The sequence below is a fragment of the Equus caballus genome, chromosome 8, assembly GCF_041296265.1.
Source record: "Equus caballus isolate H_3958 breed thoroughbred chromosome 8, TB-T2T, whole genome shotgun sequence".
Classification (NCBI taxonomy): Eukaryota; Metazoa; Chordata; class Mammalia; order Perissodactyla; family Equidae; genus Equus; species Equus caballus.
In genome coordinates this window covers 70,002,211-70,030,159 of record NC_091691.1, presented here as the reverse complement: position 1 = coordinate 70,030,159, position 27,949 = coordinate 70,002,211, and the positions used below count along the sequence as shown (strand labels likewise).

At 37.1% G+C, this 27,949-nt stretch overlaps 1 protein-coding gene across 15 annotated transcripts in view; it reads right to left on the bottom strand.

The window, feature by feature from the left end:
- Positions 1–27,949, bottom strand: part of PIK3C3 (phosphatidylinositol 3-kinase catalytic subunit type 3) — a 152,057-nt gene that overhangs the window by 94,568 nt on the left and 29,540 nt on the right. For 12 of the 15 annotated variants that reach the window (XR_011441493.1, XR_011441491.1, XR_011441497.1 and 9 more), the window contains exons 5-6: positions 2,670–2,756; positions 164–259 (exon numbers count right to left, since the gene is read on the bottom strand). Coding sequence is in view for 6 of the 15 variants with exons in the window: in XM_001497768.7 (XP_001497818.1) it covers positions 164–259; positions 2,670–2,756 (183 nt within the window). In the remaining 9 variants the exon portion in view is untranslated. The remainder of the gene's footprint in view (positions 1–163; positions 260–2,669; positions 2,757–27,949) is intronic. The other 3 variants (XR_011441495.1, XM_070275627.1, XM_070275628.1) reach the window with 1 other exon arrangement.

The following is a 27,949-nucleotide window of genomic DNA, read 5'->3' as shown; positions in this document are numbered from 1 at the left end:
AGCTATACGATTTGATTTGTGTATACATAAACAGCTGCTGCTGACAGCTGTCTGCCGCTATCCCACAACCAAATAATTCATCGCAGCAGGAACAACAGTAATTTTTTTTAATGTTTCCTCTCCCCTCTACTTTAGAGACTATAAACAGTTCCAAGGCAAATACCTTTTCATAATAAACAATGCCATATTCCTTATCATCACACTTGACACATCGAAACTCAACCATCAAGTACATGAAATTAGAACTTCGTTTTTCACTCTAAAGAAAGAAAAAAAAAGATTTTTATGAAAAATGATCATCTTCAACATTCTCTTAAAGAATCATTGTATACTGTCATTCCCCATTTAGTAATACATAAACCTATCAATTATAACTTAAAATGTAACAAATTTTTATTTCATTATTATAAATGCACTATTTTATACAGTACTGCTATTTTATTATACACAGCACTACTATTTTATCCAGTAGTGTCTACTGTTCACTTATAACTCCTTCTCCAAACTTAATGAAATGTTTGGTTTATACGGTAGTTTACATTTTATGATATAAAATCATGAAAGTATTTTGTATATATTTGCATAAGAACTATTTTATTCCAAAAATAAAGATGTTTTGTACTTCTTTCTTTTTTTTTTACGATTTTATTTTTTCCTTTTTCTCCCCAAAGCCCCCCAGTACATAGTTGTATATGCTTCGTTGTGGGTCCTTCTAGTTGTGGCATGTGGGACGCTGCCTCAGCATGGTCCAATGAGCAGTGCCATGTCCGTGCCCAGGATTCGAACCAACGAAACACTGGGCCGTCTGCAGTGGAGCACGTGAACTTAACCACTCGGCCATGGGGCCAGCCCTAATGTTTTGTACTTCTAACAATTTTAAGCAAAGAACAGTTCTCCCTTAAATGATATAACTAACTACAGAAATTAATCTAAGTATCACAAAAAAAAAAAAAAAGTAAAAGTATGTAACAAAGGAAAGAGTTCATTTGAGCTTGATAGATATAATTTTTACAAGTTTTTCACAATTTATAAATGGCCGGAAAATGACTAACAGTCATTTGTAAATTTTTATCAATATACTACAAGTATACTGGGGAATAGTTACTTTTTCCCCAACATACGAAAACATTGACTGTGTGTATAAATGCGTTCCCTTAAAAAAAAGCAAATACTATGTTAATAATAAAAATGAAGTCTAAAAGGGTGATTAGTCTTGACCCAAAACAGTTTTTAAAATGGCTATTAAATCAATATGTATAAAGCCATAAAGGTCTAAAGAGGTCACAAATTGTTCAGCTTTATGAAAGCATCTCATAGTCTATTATGGTAATGCTAATGGTCTCTTACCTTTTCAAGAGTGGGGATAGGGAGGATAAGAAAGGCTGAGCCAAGGAAGCCCTAACATTACGTTTTCTATATAAGTTAAGCATTTTGGTTAAACTATTTTTGGTATGTACCATAAAAATTTAAAAAATTAAACTTTTCTTCTGGTTTCAGTATATGAAAGTGTATTATGAGTAAATTTAGAAAAGATGTCCCGTATTCATACTGAATTTAAATGTTATGAAACACCACTCATTTTTTGTAAAAAATGAACAATGCTAGAATTTAACTTTTATAATTCATTGTAAAATTAAAAATTTCTCTCTCTTTCCATCTGCTGAAAACAGCTCAGAGAATACAAATTAAGAGAATTGTGCCTTGTGGTCATCATTATAAGCTAGACATATCAAAAAAGTAATACTCCTCTCTCCTAATGTTATGAATATAATTTTTATTTCTGCTCTCTCGACAGAGAATGTTAGGCTAAACAGCTAGTATTTTCATACAAATATACAAAAAAAGAAATAAATTTTTTGTTCTAATTTCTGGAAAGAGGTACATTGAAGCCATCTTTTTTCTTTTTTTTTTTTTTTTAGATTTTATTCTTTTTCCTTTTTCTCCCCAAAGCCCCCCGGTACATAGATGTATATTCTTCGTTGTGGATCCTTCTAGTTGTGGCATGTGGGACGCTGCCTCAGCGTGGTTTGATGAGCAGTGCCATGTCTACGCCCAGGATTCGAACCAACGAAACACTGGGCTGCCTGCAACGGAGCGCACGAACTTAACCACTCGGCCACGGGGCCAGCCCCTGAAGCCATCTTTTAATTAAACATATTCAAACCAATACACAAGATCAAGAAAAAAATACATTACTTGACCCATGTAACCTTATTAAGGGTGCAGAGTCCTACAAGTAGTACATAAGACACACAGTATCTTAACTGGGGAGAGGAACTGTTAACGATGATTTAACGTAACTTGAAGTGAAGAGGTAGCATTGTGTTGACAGATTTATCCAAGACTGACTTGAATTTGATCATAGGCAGCCATACGAAGAGAGGGAGAACGCACAAGTGAGGCATCAAGCTTAATACAGGCTTCACTTATATGATACTTAATACACTTATAATATCCACTACCTACTTCATGGTTTGCTATAACATTAAAACATAAGAAAGGCGGATATCTCAAGTTTTCGACTTATTAGCATAGAAATCACAACTACAGGTTATCCTTAACATTCCAACATTTGTGAGATACCTGGCAATAAACAATTCTTCTAAAAAATTCTTGATTTAGAAATCTGGAGAAAATATTTTGAAACAAAAAGGAAGGATACAACCCACCTCATTTATCATTTCTATTTCTCTAAATGTCAATCTGTCCAGCCAATCTACTTTCACCATGTGTCCTTGTCGATGAGCTTTGGTGAGCTGCAGAACAAACATAATGGAGAAAGTTTTAACATAGATCTCTCAGAAAGGAGGACAAACAAATGGTAATGATCATCAACATGATAGTGGAAGCACCAGCTAATACAAGAAGACAAGAAAAAGGAAATAAAAGGTATACAGACAGTGAAGAAAGAAAGCAAGCTGTGTTTATTTGCAGATGACATCATCTATGTAGAAACTACGAAAGAATGGACCAAAAACCTCCTGAAACTAATAAGCAATTATAGCAAAGCTGCAGCATACAAATGGTGCAGCCACTCTGGAAGAGTTTGGCAGTTTCTTACAAAACAACATACTCTTACCACACAATCCAGAAATTGTTCTCCTTGATATTTACCCAAAGGAGGTGAAATATTATGTCTACACAAAAGCCTGTACATGGATGTTTATAGCAGCTTTGTTCATAATTGCTAAAACTTGGAAGCAACTAAGATAGCCTTTAGTAGGTGAATGGATAAATGTACGTTCAGACAATGGAATATTATTCAGCGCTAGAAAGAAAGGAGCTGTCAATCCAGGAAAAGATTTGGAGGAAACTTATGTGCATATTTCTAAATTGAAAGAAGCCAATCTGAAAGGCCACATACTGTACGATTCCAACTATATGATATTCTGGAAAAGGTAAAACCATGGAGACAATAAAAAGATAATTGGTTGTCCGGGGTGAGCGGGCAAGAAGGGAAGAAAAGGTGGAACACAGAGGACTTTTAGGGCAGTGAAACTACTCTGTATGCTACTATAATGATGGATAAATGTCATTTTACATTTGTCTGAGTCCATAGACTGTACAACACCAAGAGTGAACTCTGAGGTAAACTATGGACTCTGGTTGATTATGATGTGCCAATGTAGGTTCATCTATTGTAACAATGTACCACTGCAGTGGGGGATGTTGATAAGGGAAGAGCCTTGCATGTGTTGAGGCAGGAAATATATGGGAAATCCCCATACCTTCCTCTTAATATTCCTATGAACCTAAAACTGCACTACAAAAATAAAATCTTTAGGGGACAGCCTAGTGGCCTAGTGGTTAAGTTCAGCGCACTCCACTTCAGCAGCCCAGGTTCACAAGTTCAGATCCCAGACACGGATCTACACAATTTGCCAGCCATGCTATGGTGGCATCTCACATATAAAATAGAGGAAGATGGCATGGATGTTAGCTCAGGTCTAATATTCCTCAGCAAAAAAACACATAAATAAATAAAATTTTTTTTTAAATCTACAAAAAAGAGAAAAAAAACTAGTAATGTCACTTTCATATTTGATACATTCCTGTACATAACAGAAACCATTCACAACTATCAGGATAAGAAATGGACTTGGCTAGAGAATAATCATTATGCTTTTTTAGAGAAAAACAATTAAAAAAATTTTTTTTAAAAAGTCCACAATCTGCCATCTAAACACGCTAAAAGAGGATGACTTCTTTCCTGAAACTATCTCCATGTCCTGCACTTCTTGTATTTTGATTATGACAAAGAGAGAGAATTATAGTAAGAATAGTTACTCGAATGGGACATAAACTACTTTTTTCTATTTTCTTCACACCTCTCAATCTAAAAAATATTATGAAAAATAAAGAGTTACATACAGTAAGGTATTTCTCTGGAGTCTATAATTTAATACTCCAAGATTTAAGGGCATAGGTGTGTTGGTGTGCTTTAATTTTAAGAAGCAGTGATAAAAGAATTAACAGTTATAAAAGAATTTCTAGAGTTGCAGTTGGTAGAGTCCTCTTCCATACCAATCTACTGTTGGCTTCACTAATTAAATAATACAATGACACTTCAAATCCAGAGAATTCAAGATAATTTCCAAGGTCCTCAAATTGGAACAAGATTTTGTCTTAGAAAGCGTAATTTTAAACATCAGCATTATCCATCTATCAAAACTCCCTCTTTCTTTCTGAACAAATTCATAGTATAAAGCAAAACTGAGGATCAAAGCCTCACATAGTAGCTTGTCTATATCAGTGTCTTCCTTTCCATTATACATGCTACAATGGCTTTTCTACAAGGATGCCAAACACTCCCACTAATTAATTATCTCTCTCACAGAACTAAAACTCTTCACCATCAATACTCTTTATCTTCGTCAACTAAGCAACTCTCATCACAGCTATGTGGTCATATGATTATAGAAATGAAAACAGTAACTTCATACAAAAAGCTTCAGGATCATTCTAATATAAAAATAATATCAGGGGCTGGCCCAGGGGAAGAGAAGTTAAGTTCGGTGTGCTCCACTTTGGCAGCTTGGGGTTCACGGGTTTGGATCCCAGGTGTGGACCTACACAGCGTGATTCACCAAGCCACGCTGTGGTGGCATCCCACATATAAAACAGAGGAAGACTGGCACAGATGTTAGCTCAGGCACAATCCTCCTCAAGCAAAAAGAGGAAGATTGGCAACAGATGTTAGCTCAGAGCCAATATTCCTCACCAAAAAAAAAAAAAAGGGAAAGAGTACCAGCTTAGCCTTCCTCCAAATAACAAATTCCTTTTCACCTGAGGTAATCTCTAAGCAAAAACTGATAAGGCAACAACAAGTGCTTAGCATATAACTACTCACATAAAGCAGGGATAAACATTTTGTTGGCTCTGGTGGAATTTTAGACAAATATGCTGCAACATGGAAAGAGACCAAGAATTAGTCACAAGGGAACCAAAAGAACATCAGGCAATGTGACCTCAATGAAGGAGTGCTAGCCCGGGAGCCAGAAGACCTGGGTTCGAAACCTTGCACTCCATTTTCAAACTCTGTCATTTTTTAACCCACATCTACAACATGGAAGTATTAATTTCTATTCCTCCTCCCCAAATTCAAATAAGATAATGGATGCAAAATAGGACAGGTAGCATTATTTCGTGCAGTCTTTAAAGAATTATATTCTCTGTCACTTTGCAACATGTTCCAAACCGGTTTTTAAAATTAATGAAAATAAAAGGGGTCATATTACATCCTTTGCTTTTATGAACAAAGTAACAGTACAAAATTTGTAACAAAAGCTTATATTCACTTCCTAGATATATACAGCAAGAAGGAAGAGAAAAATAACATTTATTTACACATCAAATTTTTGGCACTTTTTAAAACCTGACCACACTATGAAGTAGATAATCATCCACAAGTTGGGGTCAGAACTATCAACAACCACAGTGAAGTGGCAGAGCTAGGATTTAAAGCCAGATCTATAAGATTCTAAAGTCTATGTTCCTTCCACCAGTCTTTGTTATCCTGTCTATTGATGCACTCTTACTAAGAGATTTAAGTTCAACTAATTTCTGTAATTTACCAAACACTAGTTTCATACTTATGATACAGTAGTTGATTCCCTCGAGGAAAGAATCAGCCAATAGCCAATTAAGCTTAGACGTGGGAGGATGTGGCGGGGCTTCTTCTTTTCCTTATTAAATCATTGGACAAATCAGAAATTTTCTAAAGTCTTTCTCACTAGCTCCAGAACTCAGATCTGTTGCTAATATGTTTTACTTCTTATATAGCATCCTCGTAGCTTCCCTACTTGAATACTAAAGATGGCGATTCTCAACCTTACCAATAGCTATCAAAGAATGCATGGTCAGGATGGTAGCACCATAAAGTGGTAAAGCCACTTTGGAGGACAAGTTTAAATTATCCTAGATACATTCACATTTGTGTATCATTATTTGCAATATAGAAAATTTACACATACAAGAATGTAAATGTCCATCAGTAATGGGTACTGTTAAGTAAACTATAGTACACACACATTATAAAATACTATAATGAAAAACAGGGAAAATCTATATACCGATAGCAAAAAATCACTATAACTGCTGAATGCACAAGCAACTACACTTATGCTATGACTGTCTATTTACAAGCCTGTCTCCTGCACCAGACTCTCTGATTGAGAGCAGAATTTCTAAGTATTTCTCGAATTAGTTTTATAATTCCTGCAGAACTGGAAAGTTACCACTCAAAATGTCCCCTAGCCACTTGTGCTACTTATCTATTACTATGAAACAGAGCACTCTAAAACTTAGTGCCTTAAAACAACATTCTTTTTTTTTATCTCGCATGATTCTCAGAGAAGTCAAGAAGTCACCTTCTTGAGGGGAATCTGGACATTTTTTTTTTTCTATTGGTCTAACAGTCTTTCATGAGACTGCTATCATTTGGGGGCTGGAGCTGGAATGTCCAAGATAGCTTCACTCATATTTCCAACACCTCTGTGGGAAAGGGTGGGCTCAGCTGGGAAACTAAGGTGGTGCGGTCTCTCTCTTCCTGCGTGTACTCTCGGTGCTGCTCCCTCTCTAGGTGGTCTTTCAACAGTCACTCCAACAGGGTAGCCAGACTTTTAGACGGTAGCTCATTATTCCCCAAAGCACAAAAACAGAACCTATCAAGCTGTCTTAAGGTTCAGGCCAGGAACAGGCATAGCACCATTTCAGCTGTATCATATTGGTCAAAATGAGTCACAGGGTTAGTACAGATCCAATGTGGAAAGGTGTAAGTGTCAGGAGGCATGTTTCATTGAGGGTCATCTTTGGAGACCAGCTAGCATAACACTTACGTAGTGGAAAGTCCAAGCATACAATATAATTGATTGCTCAATTGCAAAAGAGCAGAGGGAGAGAATCTGGAAATGGTAAAATGAACTCTTGGCTAGACTTTAGGCAGCAGGGAAAGTCTAGAATTGGTTATCACAATTATTAAACGACTGGCCCCTGCCTTCATCTCCAAAATAATCCCCTACAACTCTCCAACTGACAAGCTACACTCCAGCCACCCTTTTCAGTTCTTCAAACCAGAAGGTCTTTTACTTTTAAGACTCAATGCAGATGAAATAATTAAATATTAGATGAAAATTTCTCACTAAAAATTTTGTAAAATTTTATAAAACTACAAAGCACTATTCAAATTGTAAGCAACTATTACAATTAACCCATGATCTATGTCACTTCATCTCTCATAGATGCTGATAGCAATGCAGACAGACATGGGTGGTTTTTACCAGTCCCGAGCAGCTCTAGTTATCTCCAGTCTGGGACCTTCTATAGATACTGAAGACCAAAATTCAACTTTAACAATTTATATTTCATTTTGGGTCTGAAATGTCAGTGACCTAGATCTTTCAAAAGAGAAAATCTGCATTCTGTTAAACAGCAGGGTAAAACTAGTACAATCTGTTTCAAATTGCTTGCAAAGAAATAATCCTCACTAGGGTGCCCATCTTAGAAAGCAGACGGGTCAAGAAATCGATAAAAGAGTCATTCTCTCTTTTTAAGGAGCACAAGTTAATACAGAATTCACAAGAAGTCATATAGAGCTTGGAAGAGAAGGCCACTGTCACACAAATAATAGCATAATTATTGAGCTATGGCTTCTTCAAGAATTAAACAGCAATGGATTTTAAAAGCTATTTAAATAAAAGAATCTGTGAGACCACATAACAACATGCCCAGGAAACTACTTGGAGTACTAATCATATATTATCAGATTTAATGGGAAGACAGAAATATGCGCTTGGGAAAGATGTCTCAGATTAGTAGGTGTTCAATACAAGTACCAAGGACAGACCTAAAAGTGGGCCAACTCACTGCATTGTATATAGACTAAGAATAGCAGGGGAAATGCATGTCAACCTGGATGGTGATGCCTGGGAAAAGACAGACTGCCATGATCACCACAACTTACAGTTCATCACTCCTTATTCATGAGTGCTAGAGCTATGAATGGTTGATAGAATTCAACATTTATTCACTCAATGAATATTTACATTTATTGAAAGTGCTTCTAACAAGGAAGGGTGATATAGAATGGAAAACAAATGTTTGTTTACTTTGGAATTCTGTTCAAGAACTTTACAGAGTTGATGGGGGGAGGGGAGGGAGTGATACTCAAAAGAAAGCTGGAGACTTTTCCCTAGTCACTTTTCCCTAGTATTTACATACTTTCAAGGGAAATACATATTACTTGATAGCTGTTAGAAGTTACAAACTTCCATCAGGTCTTCTGCTCTGGAAATAAGCATAGAATGTTGAACAAAAGAAGTAAGTTCCCTGCCCTCACAGAACTTTAAAGGCAGGAACAGGTGAGCCATTCATATGGCAAATGCCTATACGTGTAACCGCAAATTGAAACAGTAATATGAAGGTAATGAACAGGATGCTGTGACAGAAAATACTGGGGGGGTGGGGGGGGGTCTTGAGAAGGCCTCTCAGGCAGGTCACATTTAAGCAGAGGCTTGAAGGATAAGGAATCAGTCAAACAAACAAGATGAAATCTTGCAGACAGAGGAAACGGTTTGTCAGCACATAAGTGAGCTTAATGTGCTCATGCATTAAACAGAGACCAGAATGGTAGGCCTCAGTAAATATTTAGCTAAATAAATCAAGTCCTCTTCAAGGTGGAGAGTAGAAAGATCTATACGTACATAAAATGCTTACTGGGAATCATCTTTCTTGAGTTTCATCATGATCTAGATTTTTCCTTATAGTAGACACTACACTTAAAGCCTGAAGGGGGAGAGACTGAGAAGGACTGAACAACAATGCTTATCTATTTCAAGTCTGCTTGAGGAGGCGAGGCACGGTAGGGGTCAGGGAGACAACGACACAGGGGCAGATAGACAGACTCAAAGGGAAACTATAGAGCACTGTCTTCCACTCTACAAATTTTCCTTGGCCAGTTTCTTCCATATTCACATACCCATTTTATCTTAACAAAAGACATGTCACTGTATTTAAAAAACAATACTAGATACATGGCCCAAGTTCACAGGTGCTACACAAGGTGGGTTAGTTTTATTTGTTTATTAAAAGATAGTATGATTGTTTAAGGAGTTTAATATCTAGCTGTGAAAACAAAATGAACACATAAAATACACTACAATGGATAAAAACAATTCAAAGATATATACCAAACTTTGATCCTAATTTTAAGCATCCAAATATAACTTATAATTATGTCTGTTAACTTCAAAATACAGCATATGAGCAAATCAAATAACCCATCTAAAAACAACTCAAGAGCCAGCCCTCATGGCCTAGTGGTTAAAGTTTGGCGTACTCCACTTTGGCAGCCCAGGTTCAGTTCCTGGATGTGGAACCACACCACTTGTCTGTCAGTAGCTATCCTGTGGGGGTGGCTCACACAGATGAACTAGAAGGAAAGAGAGGAAGACTGGTAACAGATGTTACATCAAAGCAAACCTTTCCTAGCAAAAAAAAAGAAAGTAAAAACGAAAGCACTGCTTGCTTAATTTAAAAAACAAAAATTATGGAGTGATGTCAGCAACGTGGTGGAGCGAGCTGTTCCCTTTCTCTCCCTCCCTTTGAGCTACAACTAAATGGACAGTCATTAACCAATGGAGGATACCCACACAGCAGAAAAGGATGCCTAAGAGACCCACGTAGCTACACATATGAAGGTGGATGGACTGGCTCCCTGGGAAGTGGTAGAGATAGGTGAGAAATCCCTTACCCTTCCCTGGCAGCCCTGAGTGTGTGCCTGAATGTTTCCTAGCTGGCAGGAGTATCCATAGTACTGCTGCAGTGCTGAAAATGGGAACACACCTAGGTGTGATTGTGAGAAGGGGCAGCGGCCACCCAGGGCCCATAAGCAAACACTTTACCAGCTGGTGGGAGAGCCCACCTTGCCAGTGTGGTCCCAACCAGTGGCCCAGGCTCGAATCCCACAAAGAAGCCCCCCTCATCAATCACAGGGGCCAGCATGACCATAAGAAAACGTGGTGGCAGATATACACATGCAGCAAACGCTTTCCCGGCCAGCACAAGAAACCCATAGTACTGCTGTGGCCCCACAAGAGGGAACACACGTCAGACTTGCAGCAGCCCTGAGCCCATGTGTGAACATTTTCCTAGCCAAGCAGAGCACCCACCATACCCTCACAACTTCCAGGAGACAGGGAGGGATCAGAAACACAGTTCCTGCTTCCCCCCAGTGGCAGCAGGTGAAATCTGAGACCTGATACTACCACAAATGCCATGGCAAAAAATTAGTTCACCAAACACCATGAAAAAACTACAGCAACAATTCAAAGCAAAAGGAAAATGACAAATCTCCAGAAACCATCACTGAAGTCATAGAAATTTACAATCCAAATGACAGAGAATTCAAAATTGCTCTCATAAAGAAACTCAACGAGTTACGAGAAAGCTCAGAAAGACAGTTCAATGAGCTCAGGAATAAAATTAATGAGAAGAAGGAATACCTCACCAAAGAGACTGAAATTATTTTTAAAAACCCAAGTGGAAATTCTGGATATAAAGAACACAATTAATGAGGTAAAAAATAATTCAGAATTGGGGCTGGCCCAGTAGCATAGTGGTTAAGTTCATGTACTCTACTTTAGTGGCCCAGGGTTCACAGATTCAGATCCTGGGCATGGACCTAGCCCCACTTGTCAAGCCATGCTATGGTGGCATCTCACATAAAATAGAGGAAGATTGACACCGATGTTAGCTCAGTGACAATCTTCCTCAAGTGAAAAGACGAGGATTGGCAAGAGATGTTAGCACACGGCCACTTACACACACACACACACACACACACACACACACACACACGCACAAATCTAGAATCCTTAAAATAACAGAGCTGACAGTATGGAGGAAAGAATTAGCGATTTAGAGGATAGAAATATAGAAATGCTTCAGTTGGAGAAGCAGAGAGAACAAAGATTTTTAAAAAATGAAGGAATTCCTAGAGAAATATGTAACTCAATTAGGAAAAGCAACCTAAGGATTATAGGTATTCCAGAGGGAAAACAGAGGGAGAAAGGAGTAGAGAGTTTGTCCCAAGAAATAATAGCTGAGAACTTCCCAAACTTCAGGAAGGAACCAGACTTACAAATACATCAAGACAATAGAACTTTTAATTATATCAATGCTAAAAGACTTTATCCAAGGCATGTAATAGTAAAACTGGCAAAAGTCAAAGACAAAGAAAAAATATTAAGGGCGGCAAGGCAGAAGAAAATAACCTACAAAGGAACCCATATCAGAATTCCAACAGATTTCTTGGCAGAAACCTTACAGGCTAGGAAACAATGGAATGATATTTTCAAAATACTGAAAGACAAAAACTTTTACCCAAGAAAAACTATTCTTTAGATACAGTGGAGAAATAAAAGCTTTCCCATATAAACAAAAGCTGAGGAAGTTCATTGCCAACAGACCTCCCATAAAAGAAATGATTAGGATGCTCTCATATCTGAAACAAAAAAGCACAGGTCTACAAAGCTTTGAGCAAGGAGATAAACAGACAGGCAAAATCAGCAAACTTCAGCTCTCTTTCAGAAGAGGGGTAGCAAATACTTAATTATAACTTGAAACATAAAGGGAAAGAAATCATCAAGAGTAACTATAAACACTTTACCTTAGTCACAAACTCATAACACAAAACAGAATAATTTGTGACAACAATAACTCAAGGGGAAGAGGAGGGGGATTGAACCTACTTAGGCTAATGGAGATAAGACACTATCAGAAAATGGACTATCTCATTGATGAGATCTTTTATACCCAAGGTAACGACTAAACAAAAAAATCAGAGCAGAGCCAGAATTCACAAAAACAGAGAAAACCTCCTCAGAAAATCACCAAAATGAAATGGCAGTCAGAAATACAAAGGAAGAGAAACAATGGAAATATAGAACAACTGGAAAACAAGAGATAAGATGGCAGCATTAAGCCCTCACACACAATAATCACTCTAAAGGTAAATGGATTGAATTCTTCAATCAAAAGGCACACAGTAGTTGGATAGATTAGAAAACAAAACCCTTCCTCCAAGAAACACATCTCAGCTCAAAAGACAAACATAGGCATAGAGTGAAGGGATGGAAGACGATATTCTGAGCAAATAGCAAAACAAAAGTAAGTAGGCATTGCCGTACTTATGTCATACAAAGCAGACTTCAAGATAAAAAAGACAATGAGAGACAAAAAGGAGCAGTATATAATGATAAAGGAGACTTTCCCCCAAGAGGACATAGCACTTATCAACATATATGCACCTAACACAGGAGCACAAAAGTATATAAAGGAACTTTTAACAGATTTAAAGGGAGAAATTAACACCAACATAGTAACAGTAGGGGACCTCAACACCCTACTTACATCAATGGATAGACCTCCAGACAGAAAGTCAACAACAGTGGATTTAAATGATACACTTGATCAGATGGACTTAATAGATATATAGAGAGCATTCCATACAAAAACAGCAGAATACACATTCTTCTCAAGTGCACACGTAACGTTCGCAAAGATAGGCCAAATCTAGGGAAACAAGGCATGCCTCAATAAATTTAAGAAGACTAAAATCATATCAAGCTTCTTTTCCAACCATAATGCTTTGAAACTAGAAATCAACTACAAGAAAAAACCTGGGAAAGTCACAAATAGTGGAGAGTAAACAACATGCTACTGAAGAACGGCTGGATCAGTGAAGAAATCAAAGGAGAAATTAAAAAATACCTGGAGAGAAATGAAAATGAAAATACAACATACCGACTCTTGTGGGATGGAGCAAAAGTGGTGAAAGAGGGAAATTTATAACAATACAGGCCCACCTCAACAAACAAGAAAAATATCAAATAAGCAATCTTAAACTACACCAAACAGAACTAGAAAAAGAAAAACAAACAAAGCCTAAAGTCAGCAGAAGGAGAGAAATAATAAAAATTAGAGTGGAAATAAATGAAATAGAGACTAAAAAAGAGTACAAAGGATCAATGAAATTAAGATCCAGTTGAGAAAATAAACAAAATTGACAAACCCTTAGCCAGAATAACAAAGAAAAAAAGAGAGAAGGCTCAAATAAATAAAATAAGAAACGAAAGAGGAGAAATTACAACAGATATTGTAGAAATACAAAGGATTAAAGAGAATACTATGAAAAACTACATGCCAACAAATTGGATAACCTACAAGAAATGGATAAAGTTTTAGACTCACACAACCTCCCCAAACTGAATCAAGAAGAAATAGAGAATCTGAATAGACCAATCACAAGTAAAGAGATCAAAAACCTCCCAAAAAATAAAAGTCAAGGACTAGGTGGCTTCTCTGGAGAATTCCAAACATTCAAAGAAGATTTAATACTTATCCTTCTGAAACTATTCCAAAAAATTGATGAAGACAGAAGGGTTCCTAACTCATTCTATGAGGCCAATATTACCCTGATAACAAAACCAGGCAAGGACAGCACAAACAAGGAAAATTAGAGGATAATATCGCTGATGAACACAGATGCAAAAATCCTCAACAAAATATTGGCAAACAAAATACAGCAATACATTAAAAGGATCATACATCATGATCAAGTGTGATTTATCCCAGGGACACAGGGATGGCTCAACATCTGCAAATCAATGTGAGACACCACATTAACAAAATAAGGAATAACAATCACATGATCATCTCAATAGATACAGAGAGAGCATTTGACAAGATCCAACATCCATTTATGCCAAAAACTCTCAATAAAACAGGTATAGAAGGAAAGTACCTCAACATAATAAAGGCCATATATGACAAACCCACAGCCAACATCATACTTAATGGTGGAAAAACTAAAAGTCATCCCTCTGAGAACAGGAACAAGACAAGGGTGCTCACTCTCGCCACTCCTATTCAACACAGAATTGGAAGTTTTGGCCAGAGCCATTAGGCAAGAAAAAGTAATAAAAGGAATCCAAATTGGAAAGGAAGAAATGGAACTCTCGATGTTTGTGGATGACATGATTCTAAAAAGAGAAAACCCTAAAGAATCCATCAGAAACCTATTAGAAATAATCAACAACTACAGCAAAGTTTCAGTGTACAAAATTAACTTAGAAAAATAAGTTGATTTCTATACACTAATAACGAACTAGAAGAAAGAGAAGTCAAGAACACAATCCCATTTACAATCACAACAAAAAGAATAAAATATCTAGGAATAAATTTAACCAAGGAGGTAAAAGGCTGATACACTGAAAACTATAAGACATTATCGAAAGAAATTGAAGATGATATAAAGAAATGGAAAGATATTTCATGCTCATGGATTGGAAGAACAAACATAGTTAAAATGTCCATATTACCTAAAGCAATCTACAGATTCAATCCAATCCCAGTCAGAATCCCAATGACATTCTTCACAGAAATAGAAGCAAGAATCCTAAAATTTATATGGAACAACAAAAGACCTCGAATAGCCAAAGCAATCCTGAGAAAAAAAGAACAAAGTTGGAGGCATAACAAGCCCAGACTTCAAATTATACTACAAAGCTATAGTAATCAAAACAGCATGGTACTGGTACAAAAACAGACACACAGATCAATGGGACAGAAGTGAAAGCCCAGCAATAAAACCACACATCTACATTCAGTTAATCTTCAACAAAGGAGCCAAGAACATACAATAGAGAAAGGAAAGTCTCTTCAATAAATGGTGCTGGGAAAACTTGCACGTGGGCAGCCACATGCAAAAGAATGAAAGTAGACCATTATCTTGCAGCATACACAAAAATTAACTCAAAATGGATTAAAGACTTGAATGTAAAACCAGAAACCATAAAACTCCCAGAAAAAAATACTGGCAGTACACTCTTTGACATTGGTCTTAGCATCTTTTCAAACACCCTGTCTACTCAAACAAGAGAAATAAAAGAAATTAACAAATGGGACTACATCAGACTAAAGAGCTCCTGCAAGGCAAAGGAAATCATGAACAAAAAAAAAGACAACCCACCAACTAGGAGAACACATTTACAAATCATATATCCAACAAGGGGTTAATCTCCAAAATATATAAAGAACTCATACAACTCAATAACAACAAAAACCAGATCAAAAAATGGGTAGAGGAAATAGACATTTCTCCAAAGAAGACATACAGATAGCCAACAGACATATGAAAAGATGTTCAACATCACTAATTATTAGGGAAACAAAAATCAAAACTATCATGAGATATCACCTTATATGTGTCAGAATGGCTATAATTACCAAGACAAAACATAATGAATGTTAAAGAGGATGTGAAGAAAAGGGAATTCTCATATACTGCTGGTGGGAATGCCAAGTGGCACAGCCGCTATGGAAAACAGTATGGAGATTTCTCAAAAAAATAAAAATAGAACTTCCATACAATCCAGCTATCCCACTAATGGGCATTTATCCAAAGGACTTGAAATCAACAATCCAAACAGATTTATGCACCCCTAAGTTCACTGCAGCATTATTCACAATAGCCAGGCCATGGGAGCAAGCTAAGTACCCTGCTATGGATGAATGGATAAAGAAGATGTGGTGCATATATATATGGAATACTACTCAACCATTAAAAAAAAGACAAAATAGTCCCATTTGCAACAACATGGATGGACCCTGAGGGTACGAGGTTAAGTGAAATAAGCTAGACACATTATGTAAAGCCCAGCAGTCTTTACAAATCATGTTGCAGAATTATCAAACGATCTTGCGACACCATTAAGTGCAAAAGTAGGAATCAACTAAACACACACAATAGGATCACAATTTAAAAATAAAGACATACATTCATACATACACACATTTATTAATTTACTGGAAGCATATCAACTAAAATATTAATGATGTTTATTTCTGAGCAGAGGGTTAGAGGTCATTGTTATAGTCTTCGTCCTTTAACAATCATCTACCACTATGGAAGACGCATATTATCTTTGTAATAAGAAAAAATGATATAAGTTACTTAAAAACTAAAGTTATTTTAAAATAGTTAATTGCAGAGTAATTTCTGTTGAGAAAACCACTAAAGACTGGAATTCATCAAGATGATGCTAAATAAAATTATTTTACTTCATAATAAAAACTCAAAGAATAAAAACCTATCTGATTAATTTAACTTGACCAACTGAAATGAAAACCAGGTATTAACATAACTGTTCTCTCTAAAATTATTTCTTCCAGGGGCCTTTCAACTAGGTCCAACTAAAGGACCACATAAATTAAATGCTGCTACCATTTTTCAATATGTGTTTAATAATAACTCCTATATGTAGAAATTTATAGGCTTTAGGTATCAAACCCTACTCATGTCAAGAAACTTTAAAAGGAGAGTTACAAGATAAATGGATTTTACAAAAAAAGTAGCTATACAATAAGTGATGCTTGGGCCAGATACATGTAAGCTTTCTTAGGAAATCTAAGCATAAAAAAATAACAAAGCCATATACTGCTTCCCTTTTTTCTCTTTCATTTGAAAGATAAACAAAAAAACTCAGTCTAGGGGCTGGCCCCGTGGTCGAGTGGTTAAGTTCGCGCGTTCCGCTGCACGCAGCCCAGAGTTTCCTTGGTTCGAATCCTGGGCGCGGACATGACACCGCTCATGAAACCATGCTGAGGCAGTACCCCACATGCCACAACTAGAAGGACCCATAACAAAGAATATACAACTATGTACCAGGCGACTTTGGGGAGAAAAAGGAACAAAATAAAAAAATCTTAAAAAAAAACAAAACTCAGTCTGTTCTGTCACCAAACAGAAAACTTTCATAGTCACAGAGCCTATATGAATGTTCAAAATTTCTCTCTTGAAACATTTATAGGAATCGGCCAATAAAAGTACTTGGTACTACCACATACAAGACTATTTTTTTCCAGCATGATTATACAGGGTTGTGTTTATTCAACTACCCCATATCTTGTTCCTCTAAATTCCCTCAAGTTTTATAAAGGCCATAATGTAACCCCTTCATTTAACACTTCCCTGAGCCTAAACTAGAACTGCACTAAATTAATAAATACTTGATGAGAAGACCATTACTCGTCAGCTAATCTATCTGCATGATGCACTATGGCTCGTTCATAGATTTCTATTACTACAAAGTATAATTCTTCAATAAACATATGATGAGTCCTATCTGCATCAAATTAAATACAAGCTATGCAGTAATTTATAATTCAAAACAAAATGTAGTTGTATATAAGAATTCACTTGAACTACTGAGATTAAAAAAGGAGTGGTGTGTATGTTAGTTTGCACAAATGCCTATATATTTAATTCTTAGGAAGCAGAGGAGTTTCTTCTATTTTCCTGATTAATGAAGCCTTAGCCACAAATCTTCAATTTTACTTTGAAACTTTACATGTAAATCTTATTCAGGAAGAGTGATATTTGCCTCATAAACTTTCATTCAGTTAAACTTCTCAGAGATTAATCTAGTCTTAAAAGTATGCTACTTTCTATTTTTCTGGCAGAAACTATAGCCATAAAGACAGACAATAGATTTACAGAACATAAATCAATATTCTTTTAGGGCTCAATCTTACACTGCAAAAACTAATTTAGTCTACTTGCTACCATTGATTTCTAGACAAATCTAAAAGTTCTGACAGTCTTAGACAACAATAAGCAAACCAAAGTCACTGATAAAAAAGTCTCTACCATGTATCATTAGGAATAAATTTATCAGAGATTCCCAAATCCTTCTTTTATGACACAAAAGAATGGCAACACAGAATCAAATCAAATAAGCTACGTTTATAAAGGTTACAGATATTATTTATACAAAAACCTGTAGCTAAGAGGTATTTTTATGATGTCAATGGTATCACTGAACAAGTTTCATAGCCTTGAATAATTTCAGCACCTGTCATAATAATTCTGATGTTTACTATCGTCATTTAGAAAACATATGAGGAAGGAAATAAAACAAAATGAGACTCCTCTGTCCAACTTAAATCAGACAGCCAGGATTCTGTTTTTTCATTTTCAAAGCAAAAAATTTCTCCATTAACACTTTTGATCACTGTTTTCCTTCCTCTAAAATGCAGACATTTAAAAAACAGAAGTTTTTTGTTTTGTTTCTTGTCATTAAAGTACATTATTACAGACAAAATACATAAATGGAGTACTCATATTTTTTGAGAACATGAAATTATTTTTACTGTACTCATTACTATATGGTCAAGTCTCAAGTGCTTGTTTTATATTGTGGATAAAATGTAAATATAACAGACATACATAAAGACCAAACCCTGTATGCACTTTGTCCATACATTTACTTAGATGTGGGTTACATGATTGTGGGTAGCTGAATCACATTTCTAAACTGCTGTACCTAATCTAATATTGCATTGCATGTACTGTTCATATCATAATAACAGCAGTTCATACATGAACTGGTTGGAAGATGAAAAGTTGAAGATTATCAAGGTACCTCACTTATAACCTTAATCATTAGCACTATGAAAAAAATAATACTTTCTTTATGCGAAGAGACCTAATCAAGTACAGATATTACATCACTTATAACCTTAATCATTAGCACTATGAAAAAAAGAATACTTTCTTTATGCGAAGAGACCTAATCAAGTACAGATATTACAAAGAATACCAACTTCCCAAGAAAAGCCCTAACATAAAATCAACTGAAAGTATCTCTAGGAACTCAGTATTATATTCTGAAAACAGTAAATTACATAATCGTGATAAGGGGGAAAGATCATTAATAGGTTCTACTAAATAATTTATTCTATTAAACTAGTTTTACCCAGAATGTCAGTTTATTCATGAAAATTATTTCACAAAGCTGCTTCAAGGTAGCAATGTATTCAGAACCCAAGAAAAGTATACTTAATTAACTTGCTATGCTATGAACAAAATGGTCTCTAAGGTTGTTTCCTTGTGAGAATAGCTCAAATATATTAATAATAATGGAATTATTATGATTCCTATATTTAACCAAAAGAATGGAGTCCAAGTGACCACATTTTATCAATGAAAAATATCCACAAATACAGAAGTAATTGGTTATGCAATGAGCCACTGTGAGAGCTATAAATCAGAAGTTTCGACTGCCAGTCTTTATATCCAGTTATAACGTATCTCATTACAATTTAAATCCTCCATCAGTTTTGATAGTTCTATTAATATTAAAAGCATAAAATAAAAGATGCCCTATTTTTCAAAACACCTCCTTAGATAATTCCATGTTCCTCGTTTCTCTAAAATCTAACTAAAAAACATGTTATTATGTGGGTAAAACTTTAAAAATCCACATAAATCATCAATTTGATAATCTATTCTAGGATTTGTAACAAGAAATAATGTCCAGCTTATAACAAAACTCATTCCTTAAATAAAATTTCAAAAAACAAAAACATTTGCCAATCTTACTTTTCCAATATATCTCTTCCATTCTCTAGGTTCCTCTAATATCAGCAGCAGATAAGCAAATGGTGTGGGGTTTGATTTCAAGTTTCAACAATGTAGAAGACGACTATAAACTGAAAATCTTCCCACAACAGATAAAAATGTGAAGTAACAGTAAAACAGGTATAACAATTTAGGAAGGTAAGCCTTGCAAAAGATGAGTTTACAATCAAAAACTACAATCCAATGAAGGCTAAAACCAATAATCATAATAACTGGAATACATACACCAGAAATTCAGATAATGACTACTGGAAATGACATAACTATTTCAAATAAAACAATAGTATAAAAACATAAAACACAAACCAAGGAATCAAAATACAAAGGAAAGAACAAGACATCATTTATTACTATAGCTATATAGTAAGCCTTAACAGTGAGTAAAGTAATTCTTCCCCCTTCATTCTCCTTTTTCAAACTCAAGTGATTTTATAAGTCAGATCTACAAAAGCTGCTGAGATCAATATGACCATGATATTAAAACTAGAGAAGAAAAGTTAAAAAAAAAAAAAAAGGAAATATAGGCAACTCTCACTAATAAATATAGATGCAAAACTTCAGCAGAAAATTAGCAAATGGAATCAAGCAATTGAAAAAAATACACCATGACCAAATAGGATTTATCCCAAGAATGTAAGAGCAGTTTAACACAGAATATCTATTAGTGTAATGCATTACACTATTAAGTGTTGCACGGGTCCCCAAGATCAGCAGATGGGCTCATAGGACTCAGAGGCAGTTGTAATCCCCGCTAAGATTTAATATAGCAACAGTAAGAATATACAGCTAGATGGTTCAGTAAGGGAAAAAGACATAGGTGGGGTCTGGAGAAATCTATATACAGGTTTCCTATGCCATCCCCTCCCAGCCAAGGAGAGACACACTTGAGTGTGCTTCTTTCTCTAGCAAGAAAAATGCAGCCTAGGAAAGCCCATTGTAGAATCAGAGATTAGGGTTTTATTGGAAGCTGCTAACACAGGCATTCTCCGCTCTCAACTACCAAAATTCTAGACTCCAAGAAAGAAAGCAGGTGTTCATCGTAAATCACAATGTACAAACAGCCCAGGCACAGTGAAACATCTACACCAGTTATGGAATGTTTCAGAAGCCAAGTTCCCAAACATGAGCCAAAGGCCATTCTTGCAAGCAGGTCCTTCTAAAGACAACAGCCTTAGGCATGTTATGTTAACTGTTTCCTGCATGTTAAAGGAGAAAAACAAATATGGTCAAAAAGACCCCAAAAATTTTTTGGTAAGTTGCAACACTCATTCATTCATATAAAGTTTTGGTAAAATAAAGAGGACTTTCTTAATCTGATAAAAGACATAGATCAAGACTAATATCCAACATCTTACCAAATGGTTAAATGTAAGAAGCATTCTCATGAAAGTCAGGAACAAAACAAGGATGCCTCTATTGTTGTTTCTATTAGACACTATACCAGAGTTTCTTGTACTAGCCAGTACAAAAACAACACATATATCAAAGTAAGAAATAATAATTAGAGAGTTAGGACCAAGATGGCGGCGTGAGTAGTCTTCTTTGTCTCTCCCCCTTCAAATCTACAACTAATTGGACATTCATCGCTTAACAAAGGATATCCATATAGCATCTCAGGATGCCTGAGAGACCCGTGCTGCTATACATCGGAAGGGGGACGGACTTCGCCCCGGGAGGAGGTGGAGATAGTTGAAAACTCTCCAACCCCCACCCCCAAACAGCCTAGTACCAGCAAGCAGCTTTCTTCCATCAGACGCCCCCAGAACATCGCCACACACCAAGGGCAGGAGGGTGCGCACACCAGAGGAGCGACTGTGGAAACAGGTGACCACAACCCTACCTAAGCTCCCCGCGATTACACCTAAGCCCAGGGGGAAACTCCAGAGTTCCACACCAGAGGCGGCAGGGAAAACCTCTACTTGCCATTAGTGGAGAGGCCCCGCTCAGCATCCACAATGCCGGGAGGCTCCCGGAGAGAATCCTGAATGGGGCAGCAGCCCACCAGCTGCCGCCACTGGTCTCACAGTCTGTGGCTGTCGCCAGGTCGGGGCACGGGGCTACCAGAGATCTCCTGGGAGAGGACTGGGGCTGGGTGGAGTTCCAGTGGCCGGATCCACGGCCCAGGGGGAAACTTCAGGCATCCGTCCTGGCAGCAGGCAAAGCCTCTACCTACCATTAGCGGAGAGGCCCCACACAGCATTCAGAACACTGGGAGGGTCTTGGAGAAAATCTCAATCGGGGCAGCAGGCTGCCGGCTACCGCTGCCGGTCTCATGGTCTGCGACTGTCGCCCGGTCGGGGCACGGGGCTACCAGAGATCTCCTAGGAGAGGACTGGGGGTGGGTGGAGTTCCAGCGGCCCGGCTCCGTGGCCGAGGGGGAAACTCTACAGTCTCACAGCAGCCTCAGTGAGAGCCTCTGCACAGCACTAGTAGAGAGCCCCTGCCTGGCAACCACAAGGCTGGAAGACCCTGGGACAAAAGTAGCACAGCTAGGTGAGCTAACCACAGACTGCAGAAGATGCCCATAGCTCTGCTGTGACCTATAGTGGACAAGTAAGATTTTGTGGGTGCCGATAGTGACAGAACTGCAAATATAGGCGATCCTGCCCCTGGCCACTGGGAAAGCCCATAATACCACTGCAGACCATAAGGAGGGAGCAAGTCTAGGTGGTCTGCAACAGTAGGCACTAGCAGCCTGAAGCCCCCTTGTGACTGCCCCCACAGCTGAAGAGGGACCCCACAGGACCACTGTGACTACGAGGAGGGGCCCAGGACCAGTTAGCAACAGCTGATAGGGTTCCTGGTTGGTGCAGTATAAACAGCTGTTCCCCCACCACACCAGGAGAAACAAGTGGAAGCAGTAACTAAACTCTATCTCTATGCGGAGGCACAAATCTACACCATCAAGCAATATGAAAAAATATATTAAATCTCCAGAACAGAAGGAAAATGACAAATACCCAGAAAACAATCCCAAAGCCAATGAAATATATAACCTAAACAACGATGATTTCAAAATAGCCATCATTAAAAAACTCAATGAGTTAAAAGAGAATTCAGATAGACAACTCAACGAGTTCAGGAGCTATGTCACAAAAGAGGTTGATACGATAAAGAAGAACCAAACAGAAATACTGGAAATGAAGAACACAATAGAGGAGATTAAGAAAAATCTAGACACACTGAACAGTAGGGCCAATAATATGGAGGACAGAATTAGCAATTTGGAAGATAGGAATATAGAAATGCTGCAGGCAGAGGAGGAGAGAGAACTAAGTCTAAAAAGAAATGAAGAAACTCTCCGAGAATTATCTGACTCAATTAGGAGATGCAACGTAAGGATTATAGGTATACCAGAGGGAGAAGAGAAGGAGAAGGGGGCAGAAAGCCTGTTCAAAGAAATAATGGCTGAGAACTTCCCAAACCTGGGGAGAGAGATGGAACTTCATGTGACAGAAGCCAATAGATCTCTAAACTTTATCAATGCAAGAAGACCAACCCCAAGGCATATGGTAGTGAAGCTAGCAAAAGTCAAGGACAAGGAGAAAATACTAAGGGCAGCCAGGCAGAAGAAAATAACCTAAAAAGGAACCCCCATAAGGCTATCAGCAGATTTCTCAGCAGAAACTCTACAGGCTAGAAGAGAGTGGAATGATATATTCAAAACTCTGAAGGACAAAAACCTGCAGCTAAGAATACTCTACCAAGCGAAAATATCCTTTAAATACGATGGAGAAATAAAAACTTTCCCAGATAAACAAAAATTAAGGGCGTTCATTGCCACAAAACCTCCTCCTCAAGAAATGCTCAGGAAAACCCTCATACCTGAAAAATCAAAAAAAGGAAAGGGGTTACAAAACCCAGAGCAAAGGAGATAAGTAGAAGGACAATAACAGAAAGTAGCAGCTCTCCATCAGAACAGGTTAGCAAAAGTCAAATAAAACATTAAAGATAAAAGGAAGGGAAAAACCAAGAATAGATATAACCCTGTCATTTTAACCACAAACTCATAACACAAGAAAGGGGGAAAAAAATCTGACAATAACAACCTAGAAGGGGAAGAGAAAAGGGATAGAAAGTTTTAATTTAAGGAAATAAGAGGCTATCAGAAAACGGACTATCTCATCTATGAGATGTTCTATACTAACCATATGGTAACCACTAAACAAATAACAACAATAAAGACACAAATTACAAATAAGAAGACACCCAATACAGAAATTTACATACCTGAATTAGTAATCCAAAAACCATGGGACGAGAAACAAAGGAAATGCAAGAGAACCAGAAAACAAGAGAGAAAATGGCAGCGGTAGGCCCCCACATTTCAATAATCACTCTAAATGTAAATGGATTGAACTCTCCAATCAAAAGACACACAGTGGCAGGATGGATCAAAGAACAAGACCCAACAATATGCTGCCTCCAGGAAACACACCTCAGCCCCAAAGACAAACACAGACTCAGAGTGAAGGGATGGAAGACAATACTCCAAGCTAATAATGAACAAAAGAAAGCAGGTGTCACTATACTAATATCAGACAAAGAAGACTTCAAAGCAAAACAGATAAAGAAAGACAAAGAGGGACAATACATAATGACAAAAGGGACGCTCCACCAAGATGACACAACAGTTATAAATATATACACACCCAACACAGGAGCACCAAAATTTGTAAAGCAACTCTTAACAGAACTAAAAGGAGACATCAACAACAATACAATAATCGTAGGGGACCTCAACACCCCATTAACACCAATGGATAGATCATCCACACAGAAAATCAACAAGGAAATTATAGAATTAAATGAAAAATTAGACCAGATGGACTTAATAGATATATATAGAACACTTCATCCAAAAACAGCAGGTTACACATTCTTCTCAAGTACGCATAGAACATTCTCAAGGATAGACCATATCTTGGGAAACAAAGCAAACATCAATAAATACAAGAGAGTTGAAATAATATCAAGCATCTTTTCTGATCTTAATGCTACGAAACTAGAAATCAACTACAAGAATAAAGCAGAGAAAAGTGCAAAACATGTGGAGACTAAACAACACGCTACTGAACAAACAATGCATTATTCAAGAAATTAAATAAGAAATCAAATATTATCTGGAGACAAAGGAAAATGAAAACACGCCATACAAACTCATTTGGGACGCAGCAAAAGCAGTCCTAAGAGGGAAATTCATTGCAATACAGGCTCACCTCAATATACAAGAAAAATCTCACATAAGCAACCTCAAATGACACCTAACAGAATTAGAAAAAGAAGAACAAGCAAAGCCCAAAGTCAGTAGAAGGAGAGAAATAATAAAAATTAGAGCAGAAATAAACACTATTGAAACAAAAAACACAGTAGAAAGGATGAAGGAAACAAAGAGTTGGTTCTTCGAAAAAATTAACAAAATCGACAAACCCTTAGCCAGACTCCCTAAGAAAAGAAGAGAGAAATCTCAAATAAATAAAATTAGGAATGAGAGGAGAAATCACAACAGATACCAAAGAAATACAAGCGATCATAAGAGAATACTATGAAAAACTATATGGCAACAAATTGAACAACCTAGAAGAAACGTACAAATTCCTAGACTCTTACAACCTCCCCAAACTGAATCAGGAAGAAATAGAGAATCTGAATAGACCAATCACAAGTAAAGAAATAGAAACAGTAATCAAAAACCTCCCCAAAAATAAGAGTCCAGGGCCAGACGGCTTCTCTGAAGAATTCTACCAAACATTCAAAGGAGATTTAATACCTATCCTTCTCAAACTATTCCAGAAAATAGAGGAAGACGGAGCACTCCCTAACACATTCTATGAAGCCAACATCACTCTGATCCCCAAACCTGACAAGGACAACACAAAGAAGGAGAACTACAGGCCGATCTCACTGATGAACATAGATGCAAAAATCCTCAACAAAATTCTGGCAAACCGAATACAGCAATACATCAAAAAGATTATACACCAGGATCAAGTGGGATTTATACCAGGGACACAGGGATGGTTCAACATCCGCAAGTCAATCAACGTGATACACTACATGAACAAAATGAAAAACAAAAACCACATGATCATCTCAATAGATGCAGAGAAAGCATTCAACAAGATCCAACATCCATTTATGATAAAAACCCTCAATAAAATGGGTATAGAAGGAAAGTACCTCAACATAATAAAGGCCATATATGACAAACCCACGGCCAACATCATACTCAAAGGACAAAAACTGAAAGCCATCCCTCTGAGAACAGGAACAAGACAAGGGTGCCCACCTTCACCACTCCTATTCAACATAGGACTGGAGGTGTTGGCCAGAGCAATTCAGCAGGAAAAAGAAATAAAAGGAATCCAAATAGGCAATGAAGAAGTAAAACTCTTGCTGTTTGCAGACGACATGATCTTATATATAGAAAACCCCAAAGAATCCATAGGAAAACTATTAGAAACAATCAACAGCTACAGCAAAGTTGCAGGATATAAAATCAACATACATAAATCAGTAGCATTTTTATACACCAACAATAAACTAACAGAAAAAGAACTCAAGAACTCAAATCCCATTCACAATCGCAACGAAAAGAATAAAATACCTTGGGATAAATTTAACCAAGGAAGTGAAAGATTTATACAATGAAAACTACAAGACTTTCTTGAAAGAAATTGATGACAACATAAAGAGATGGAAAGACATTGCATGCACATGGATTGGAAGAATAAACATAGTTAAAATGTCCATACTACCTAAAGCAATCTACAGATTCAATGCTATCCCAATCAGAATCCCAATGACATTCTTTACAGAAATTGAACAAAGAATCCTAAAATTCATATGGGGCAACAAAAGACTGCAAATTGCTAAAGCAATCCTGAGTAAGAAAAACAAAGCCGGAGGCATCACAATCCCTGATTTCAAAACATACTACAAAGCTACAGTGATCAAAACAGCATGGTACTGGTACAAAAGCAGGTGCACAGATCAATGGAACAGAATCGAAAGCCCACAAATAAAACCACACATCTATGGACAGCTAATCTTCGACAAAGGAGCTGAGGGCCTACGACGGAGAAAAGAAAGTCTCTTTAACTCATGGTGCTGGGAAAACTGGACAGCCACATGTAAAAGATTGAAAATTGACCATTCTTTTTCACCCTTCACAAAAATAAACTCAAAATGGATCAAAGACCTAAAGATTAGGCCTGAAACAATAAGTCTTCTAAAAGAGAATATAGGCAGTACACTCTTTGACAACAGTTTCAAAAGAATCTTTACGGACACCATAACTCCTCAGATGAGGGAAACAATAGAAAGAATAAACAAATGGGACTTCATCAGACTAAAGAGCTTCTTCAAGGCAAGGAAAAACAGGATTGAAACAAAAAAACAGCCCACTAATTGGGAAAAAATATTTACAAGCTACTTATCCAACAAAGGGTTAATCTCCATAATATATAAAGAACTCACACAGCTCAACAACAAAAAAACAAACAACCCGATCAAAAAATGGGCAGAGGACATGAACAGACATTTCTCCAAAGAAGATATAAGGATGGCCAATAGACACATGAAAAGATGCTCATCATCACTAATCATTAGGGAAATGCAAATCAAAACTACACTAAGATATCACCTTACACCTGTTAGATTGGCAAAAACATCCAAAACCAAGAGTGACAAATGTTGGAGAGGTTGTGGAGAAAAAGGAACCCTCATACACTGTTGGTGGGAATGCAAACTGGTACAGCCACTATGGAAAACAGTATGGAGATTTCTCAAAAAGTTAAAAATTGAAATACCTTATGACCCAGCCATCCCACTACTGGGTATCTATCCTAAGAACCTGAAATCAGCAATTCCAAGAGTTCCTTGCACCCCTATGTTCATCGCAGCATTATTTACAATAGCCAAGACGTGGAACCAACCTAAGTGCCCAGCAACTGATGACTGGATAAA